Source organism: Dromiciops gliroides, chromosome 3 (assembly GCF_019393635.1).
Source record: "Dromiciops gliroides isolate mDroGli1 chromosome 3, mDroGli1.pri, whole genome shotgun sequence".
Taxonomy (NCBI): domain Eukaryota; kingdom Metazoa; phylum Chordata; class Mammalia; order Microbiotheria; family Microbiotheriidae; genus Dromiciops; species Dromiciops gliroides.
In genome coordinates, this window is record NC_057863.1 from 583,116,949 (window position 1) to 583,126,605 (window position 9,657).

At 37.4% G+C, this 9,657-nt stretch overlaps 1 protein-coding gene across 1 annotated transcript; it reads right to left on the reverse strand.

Moving 5' to 3' along the window:
• On the reverse strand, nt 1-951 carry LOC122748042 (olfactory receptor 52A1-like). Its single transcript, XM_043993773.1, has one exon. The coding sequence runs from the start codon at nt 949-951 to the stop codon at nt 1-3; it is 951 nt and encodes a 316-aa protein (XP_043849708.1).
• Between the last annotated feature and the right edge of the window lie 8,706 nt (nt 952-9,657).

Below are 9,657 nucleotides of genomic sequence, written 5' to 3' on the forward strand. Positions count from 1 at the left end.
TCACTTAATAGAGCAATATTTTGGGATAAATATTCTTACCACCCTGACTCGAATCTCCTTAGTTTTCACACCATAGACAATGGGATTCAGTGCTGGAGGCACAAGGAGATAAATGGTAGACAAAAGGATGTGCACATATGGAGGTACATGACCAAATCGGTGGCTAAAGAAAGAAAAGAAGGCAAGAACATAGAACTCAAGGAAAACAAAAATATGAGCTGTACAAGTATTGAATGCTTTGATCCTTGCCTCTCTCTGAGGAAGGTGGAAAATGGCCTGCAGAATCAGAGTATAAGAGACAAGGACAAATATCATATCAAAACCTAAGATAGAAAAAGCCACAAACAGACCAAAGGCCTTATTAATTCGAGTATCTACAGCAGCTAGCTTGACCACAGCCATGTGCTCACAGTATGAATGTGCTACCATAGTGGAACGAAAGAAGTGCAAGCGTTTGAGCAGGATAGGCCCCAAACTCACCAAAATTATAGCCCTGGCTGCCACCACCCCAACCAGCTGACCCAGAACAGATGGTGTGAGGATAGCTGAGTGACGAAGGGGATTACAGATGGCCACATAGCGGTCAAAGGCCATTGCTAACAGGATACCTGATTCCATGCCCTGGAGGGCATGAATAAAGAAAAGTTGTGTAAGACAAGCATCAAAAGTCATGGTACAAGCATTGAACCAGAAAATGGCAAGCATCTTGGGAGCTATGGAAGCACAGAGACCCAGGTCATTGGCAGCTAGCACAGCCAAGAAGACATACATAGGCTGATGGAGGCTGCGCTCTGAGGGGATAATTATTAAAAGGAGGACATTCCCCAGCAAAGCCACCATGCACAAGGCACAAAAGGGGAACCCAATCCAGAACTGCACATGTTCCAAACCAGACAAACCTATCAGAGTTACCATTGAAGGGTCCAGGTATGAGGTATTGGGTATCACCATGATGATTAATAGTTTCTGTCTTCACCAAGTCTTCTCAGCTTTGTCCAGAGAGAGGAGACTGCTGGTATGATAAATGGTTTTGGAATGACTACGCTTATTGCTCTCACCATCCAACAAGAAGCTCAGTGTTGTAGATTGTAACTTGGGCTGATGCAGAGAACACTGACTGTGACCAGAAGGCCAAGGTCAACAATAGAATTAGAAACAGCAGGAGGACAATAAGATATGGTTCTCCAGTGACTCTCCCCTGAATCATCTAAATGTAAGAAAGAGAGGGATTGGTAAAAGAATGCTCAATATGCCAATGTATGCTCATTGAGGGGCTGGCAATTGTAGTTAATGTGTAAATACACATGATGACTCAAGGAAGCCTAGTTTTTGTGTGTGTGCCCTATGGTTTTAATATTGGGATTTCTGGTAATTTCTGAAGGATATCCTTTGCCACTCATGAAACTTCTTTTTGGATCATTTTGGTGGCTTAAAGGCTGCATTTTTTTCATTTCCAGCAGCTGAGTACATGCTCCCAGCTGTAAAGAGTTGGTTGTCGATTGGGTTTCAATAGTGAATTTTCTTTAAGGTGTTATTTAGAGGTGATTTTAAAAAAATGACACCTCTTATCCTTAGTGGTGGTAATTTTCCTCCATCATTGCAAATCTCATTCATCAGCATCAGCATCATTACTTATGTATTTAAAGTATTTCTCCTGTTAATTTGAAGAAATTCTGAAAGCCCCAGAGGAATACGTCAACAAAGATAATTTGAGAATAATTCTCAAAATTTCCTAACAGTATAAACCACAAAAGAAATGGACAAGGATTGAAAGAACAATGTGCACATCACTTCTGCTTTGTAAAAAAAAAAAAGATTAGAACTGGTTTCATCACTCAAAAAGTGAAAGGCCCAGCATAAATGAGGAAAAGAAAAAAGTCAGTCTGTTCCTGGCTACTAAAGGAATTTAGTATAATACCTCTATTTTATTTTTCCAAGCCTAGATTGTACTCCCTTTTCACTTCCTTCTCTTAGAGTCTTTAAAAACTTAATTTAGTTTGAAAATTTAATTGTTTCAAAGGTTTAATGAGGTTCCATTTAATACATGAGATATTTTTTGGTCTCATCTCCCTACAAAGTTGTAATAATTTTCCACATTTTGATATCACTTATTTCTAATATTTATGTGTTTTGAATTTACATGACTTTGTAAATGTTACCCTGGATTTTTTCAGGAATCAACTCAAGTTGTATCTTGTGTAAAATCCATTTCCATGACCTATGCTGTCTATCAGTGACTGCATGTTACTGATAATGACATGAGGTTATAGAGCTAGTCTGTAATTACAAATCATAGAGCTGAGTTTCATAAAAGCAGAGACAGTTTCCATTTAGGAAAATTATCCAGACCGAAAGGATAAAAAAATAAAGGGAGTATCTGAATTTGAGGGATAAGAGTAATAGAGACTTTCAGGAATAATGAAGGAGATATAGTTAGGTCAGTCCAGGATGGACTGAAATGTAAAGGAGAAAACTACTGAATCAGAAAGAGAAATGGTTTGGTTTCACAGTAAAAAGTGAGATAGGCCAAGAATCAGGAAGACCTACATTAAAATCCGTCCTTAGACCCCCTATTATCTTTGTATACCATGGGAAGTCACTTACCTTCTTTCTGCCTGAGTTTCCTCAACTGTAAATATGGATAATATAGCACTTAACCCAAAAAGTGGATTTGAGGATGAAATGATTTATTTTATAATTCGTAGCTTAGTTTCTGAAACATAGTAGTCATCTAATAAGTGATGTTTTTCCTCCCTTTCCTAGGATCCAACATGTAAGATCACACGGAAGAACAGAAATTGAAACTAGCTAATCTGTTCGGATGTGAAGCTCAGCTTTAGTCACATTGAAATTACTACAAAATAAAGAAAAATTCTGGGGTCTGCAATTATACACACCTATACACAAAACATACAGATATGTATATGTATATACATACACATATATACATATATGTATGTATATAGAGTATACCATTATATGTATGTATGTATACAATGTATATACATGTGTATATGTGTGTGTTTATACATACACATACATACATACACACAATACACACATAATTAATCCCCCCCAAAAATTCCAACTGTGTTCTATCTGAACTAATGGAACAAGAGTGTCTTTCATTAGGTCAAGCACTATGAAAGATGAAAGGGTCAGAGTGACTCTACATTTCCTTCATTCTAGAATTAATATCCACTTAATTTCCAGGACAAAGGAGTCTAAATTTTCAGGAATAAAAGGTGACATTTTAAGGAAGAGAGAGCACTGGAAATCTATGAGTGCTTATTGCTTTCCATATAGAGTCCTCCCTTATGGAAGAGCTAAGGAAAATTGATAAGAACAGGTCAGGACAAAGGTTATCTAAAGAAGCCTTTATTAATGGGGAAAAACTCTCTAAAATAAACAAGGTGATGACAGGCATAATTTGTTCAGAACCATTAAGATAATTAGACTAATTTAAAAGGGACTCACTTATAGACATTGGAGGTAGAGGACAAATTAGACGTCGATTTGACATTGTTTTTTCATGTAGGACACAGTTCTAAAGACAATAACTTCATTCCCTCTAATCACCTTTTCCATTGTCCTACTGGTGGTATGATTTTGTCCTACCAATTGGGGTGCATTCCCAAAGTTTGGATTTATAACTTGATTAATAAACCCCTATTCCCTAAATTCCATTCTTCTCACTGGTAGACTTTTATTACAAAATTTGTGTTTAATTGTTATCATTATATTTTCAATTTAATCAATAAAAGTTTATGGATTTTATTTCATCTATTGTTATTTAAGTTTCTACATATTTTTCTAGATTTTGCTGTTGGTCCACAAAGCCTTAAATATTTACCCTTTACAGTAAATGTTTGCCCATCTCTGGAATAGAAGAAAGACTTTCCAAGAATTCTCAGTTTATTTCATGATAAAATCTAGAACATGTCTGTAAGCAATAGTGAACTCTGAGTTCCCAGATTAAAGTAGTTACATCCTAGGAGAAAGTAGGACAGTGGATGTCGGTCACTCAACAATCCATCATAAATCATTTAATATGTGCCTAATATGTGAAGAGGTACCCATCCAGGTGTTGATGAATACTGGCTTCTTGTGAAAATCTGTCTTGGTCAACAGGGGTCACTCAAAGTGGTTGAGACATGAGTGCTGAGAGACAAGTAGCAAATACCTAGCAGTGGAAGTTGGTATGTCAGAAATTGTTCACTCACATTGTTGAGTTTTGGGGTGTGTGTGGGGGGGTAAAGGAAATTTGCTGAAAACAACACAAGCCAACTATACTAGCATTTTCTCTCTTAAGATCACATAGACCCTATTTCCAAAGAGAATCAAACCTGGTAGTGAACTTAGAGATCATTGAATTCAACTCCTCATTTTATACATTAGGAAACCAAAATCTGTGCTAGGAGTGGAGTGAGGGAGAAATGGAAATAAGATTTGCTTAAAAGCACAAAGATATTATGTGGCAAAATCAGATCTTGAAAGTCAGGTTTGCTAGAATATTTTTTGTTCCACTAAATCATTGATTCATAGTTCCAACCACCCCACCCAGTATTCACCATTCTCCTATAAACATAGGCACTCACCAGGATGAAATTGAAATCTTAGTTGAAAATAAATAGTGACTGTCAGGGAGAGGTTCAAAGAGCTAAGTAAACCTTGCTGACGGCATCGCACTTAGCCATACTGGTTATACTGGCTCAGGCTTACTGCTTTCACCTTGGGAGGGCTAGAACTTGATCCAAAGTAAGCTACTTCCAAGATAATTGCTAAACACTGGACCATGGGGTTTCTTATTAAAACTGTAACATCAAACCCTCTGGGACTTATTGAGAAACTGCTTTGAGGCCCAGAGTAACAGAATAGATGATACTAATACCATCCCTGGAAGTAAGATGTGAAGAATTTCAAAACATCACAGATGTTAGTATCTTTTTAAATGGTCAGGGACTTTACTCTCTCTAATGACTATGGGACTGAATGGTGCCAGAAACCAAGTCCTTTTTGTCTGTGTGGTCTTGGAGCAGTTAAGTTGCCCATGTCTATATCTCTTGAAGAAATTATAATTATATCGATCACACATATGCATGGGGCTTAGTGGGATTTCTAAATACCTCTAGTAAAAGGAATCCTATGGTTAAATGTCTTCCATTCTGGTTTTGAATAACTCATATTGTTTGAAAGTTTGTATTTTTATTGTTATCAGTCTTGTCAGTTTTGTTCAACACTTCTTGATACAACTTGGGATTTTCTTGGCAAAGATGCTGGAATAGTTTGCCATTTACTTTTCCACCTCATTTTACAGTTTAGGAACTAGGAAGAACATGGTTAAGTGACATGCCCAGTCACACAGCTAGTTAGTGTCTGAGACCCTGAGACCAGATTTGAACTCATGAAGATGTGTTTTCCTGACTCCTGGCCCAACATTATATCCACTGTACCATCTAGCTACCCATGTGCATATCTATGTCTAATCTAAGTTATTCTTATTTCAGTGCCTTCTCTTCCTTTTATCAAGGTCTTATTAGAGATAAGAAAGATTGATTTGTGATTTTTATTTTTTAAAGAATGTTCTTATTTTATTTTTTCTCAATGATCAATAAATCAATTTTTAACATTCATTTTTATAACTTTTGAGTTCCAAATTCCCTCCCTCCCCAACATATGTTGATAAGTGCTGTCATGCAAAACATATTTCCATATTAGCTATATTGCAGAAAAGAAAACAGACAAAAATAAAACAAAACAAGCAAAAAAAGCAATAAAAATAATGAAAGCAAAAGAGTTAATTCCAATCTACATTCAGACTCCATAAGTTATTTTCTCAGGAGGTAGATAGCGTTTTCATCATAAATCCCTTAGAATTTGCTTGTATCTTTGTATTGCAGAGAATAGCTAAGTCATTCACATATGATCATTGTACAATATTGCTTCTACTCTCTATAATGATATATTGCATTGCTCATTTTATTTTTTATCAGTTCATTTAAATTTTCCCAGGATTTTTTCTGAAGCTTCTCTCCTCATCACCTCTTTTAGCAAAATTGTATGCCATCGGGGTGGCTAGGTGGCACAATGGATAAAGCACCGGCCCTGGATTCAGGAGTACCTGAGTTCAAATCCGGCCTCAGACACTTGACACTTACTAGCTGTGTGACCCTTCGGCAAGTCACTTAACCCCCATTGCCCCGCAAAAAAACAAACAAAAAAAATTGTATGCCATCACAATTATAGTTCAGTCAATCCCTAATTAATGGTCTTTCCTTCCATTTCTAAATACTTTGGCACCAGCAAAAGAGGTTCTATAAATATGTTTCTATTTGAAAAACCTTTTCTTTTTTCTTTGCTCTCCTAGGGATACAAACCTAGTAGTGATATTACCATATATAACCCTTTCGACAAAGTTCCAAATTGTCCTCCAGACTTCTTGGATCAGTTCACAACTCAACCAAAAGTGTGTTATTGTCCCCCAATTTTTCCATATCTCCTCCAATATTTGTCATTTTCCTTTTCTGTCATATTAGCCAATGTGACAGGTGTGAGGCAGAACCCCAGAGATGTTTTCATTTGCATTTACCTAATCAATAGTAACTTAGACAAATTTTTCATATCACTATGTGTAGCTTTGATTTTTCTTTTTATTTATTTTGAACCTAAATACAAAAAGATAAAAGAGAACATTTCCATGTAAACAGAACAAGATGAAGAGATTCACTATAAAATTAAGAACTGCTATTTCACATTGTTTTTTTTGAAAAAAATATAATGAGTACTATACTCTAAAATTCTATACAATAAGTACACTTTCAAAGCTACTCTATTTTCTATGCTTCCATCTGAATTTTACCTTATTCTGTTATGGATTTTTAATACTTCTCCCCTTCCCTCCAGTCCTAGAGATGACTATCATTAGACACACATACATACATGTGTTATGGGGAAATAGGGTAGGGATTTGGGTTTGGGGTTCAGGTTGTGGTTCTTAGGAATTCTTCTTTAAAGTATTACACCCTCTTGCACACAAATCCAATAGAATATGATAATAGTTTATTTAAGGGCTGGGGAAGGGAAACCAAGAGAGAAATCCTTTGACTTCTTCTCATGGGGAAAAAGGCATGGCACAGAGTGTGATTCTGAGATACCAATTTCCTTGAGCAGGAGACAGGCAGATACTTTTATAGAGGTTTGATGGTGGTTCAATGAAGTGATTGTCTGATTATGGAAAGTTGCCTTATTGAGGAAGGACTATCCCCCATTGGTGGTGGCTGAAGGAGTTGGGTGAAGGGTGGCTGCAGATCTCTCAAGCCATCTCTCTCCTCCTCAGGCCACAAAGGCAGCAGCCACACCTAATCTTATCTCCCCAGGGGTGAGGGAGACTAGAATGAAGGGTTCTGGTCCCAAAGCTAGCTCCATTGCGATCTGGTTCCACTTACCTCTTTAGGTGTGTCTATCCTTTGATTTAGTTTCTCAAGGAGAAGGTTCTTTGATGTACCCCTGAGAACTTCTGGAGTGCTCTGGGCCCATAACACATAAATACATACATACATATATATATATATATATGCACACAATATACACCTACATGTTTGCATACATGTATGTATGAATATATGTATGTGTGCACATATATGTAAAAACATTTAATACAAACTATTATTTTTAATTTCTTTCTCTGGATGCAGACAGCATCTTGCTTCTGTATTTTATAAAATATTGTTTTTAGACTATTTCTGGCTAAATTGTTTGGAAACTAGGCTGGCATTTCTGAGATATTGCTACTTTTAAATTAATGGCTGTTGTACCCATTTAGGTAGTAAGCATTTATTAAAATATATTAAATATTAGGAAAGCATTGAGCACATTTAACACAAGCTGAAAAAAAAAATACCCAGCACCATATTGCCTCTAAGAGAGAGCACATGGCCCCAAGCAGAGTTCAGAAGCCCTACATTACCTAAAGATGATAATTCTTACCAACCAGACAGCCTTCCCAGTCTAGTGTGCAAGCCCAGAATGGCGTTCACATTTTGATCTGTCTTTTTCCTCTTTATGAGTTTGAAGTATTATCTTCCCATGTAGGAATATAAATAGTTTGATCTTTTAATATAAGTCTTTTTCTTGTTTATCTTTTTATGCTTCTCCAGGGTCTTGTATTTGAAAGTCAAATTTTCTATTCAGTTCAGGTCTTTTCATAACAAATGCCTGAAACACTTCTTTCTCCTTGAAATTCCATGTTTGCCTCTGAAAGATAATGCTTAGTTTTGCTGGGTACATGATTTTTGGCTGTAGTCCCAGTTCCTTTGCCCTCTGGAATATCATATTCCATGCCCTCTGGTCCTTTAATGTAGAAGCTGCTAGATCTTGCTTTATCCTTATTGGAGCTCCACAGTATTTAAATTCCTTTTTTCTAGCTGCTTGCAATATTTTCTCCTTGACCTGGGAATTCTGGAATTTGGCTATAATATTCCTGGAGGTTTTCCTTTTGGGATCTCTTTCAGGAGGTGATCAGTGGATTCTTTCAATTTCTATTTTAGCTTCTGCTTCTAGAATATCAGGGCAATTTTCCCTCACAATCTCTTGGAGGATGGTGTCTAAGCTCTTGTTTTGGTCATGGTTTTCAGGTAGTCCAGTGATTTTCAAATGATCTCTCCTAGATTTATTTTCTAGGTCAGCTGTTTTTCCAAGGAGATATTTCACATTGCCCTCTATTTTTTCATTCAATTGGATTTGCTTTACTGTGTCTTGGTTTCTCATAAGGTCACTAGCTTCCATTTGTTCAATCCTAATTCTTAGGCAATTATTTTCAGCAGACAGTTTTTTAATCTCCTTTTCCATTTGGCTTTTCAAACTGTTGACTTTTTTCTCATGACTCTCCTGCATTGCTCTCATTTCTCTTTCTGTCTCCACATCTACATTCTATTTCTCTTACTTTCTCTTCAAAGTCCCTTTTGAGAGCTTCCATGGCCTGAGACCAGTTCATATTTTTCTTGGAAGCTTTGGATGTTGGAGCTTTGACCCTATTATTATCTTCTTCTTCTGAGGATGTATTGTGGTCTACCTTTCCCCCAAAGAAGTTTTCAATGGTCTTCTGCTTTCTCTTACTCATCCTGGCTTACTATTTCTTGGCTTTTTACTCCTTAAAGTGTAGCGCTGCTTCTAAGACACACTGTTCGTACTACAGCGTGGCCCAGGGGGTGATTGGGCTTCTTCTCAGTCTGCCTGGCTTGTGAGTAATCACAGCCACTTTCTCTTTGACCCGGAAACAGAAGTCTGATTGAACTCTGATTCTCTATGGTCGGAAGCTTGGTGTGCTTTTACCCCTCCCCACCTGGGCCACCACCACTCGATTCAGCCCACTGGTTCAGACCCAGGGTACTTTGCCCCAACTCCAATAGATACTGCCTCCACTTCACCCAGGCCTACCGCCGAACCTTCTCACCAGTCCATAATCAGAGCCTCAGAAGCTGCTGGTGCTGAAGACTCTGACATACGCTGGAAGCAGTGTCCCTGGCTGGGTCGGGATCGAGTGCTGAGCTGTCCAGCCTGATCAGTAGGTGATCAGAATTGCCCTCTTTTTCGGAGAAATAGTCTCACTCTGTTCTTATGTGCATTAGGCTGTTCTGGGTTTTGATTTTTACCGCATTA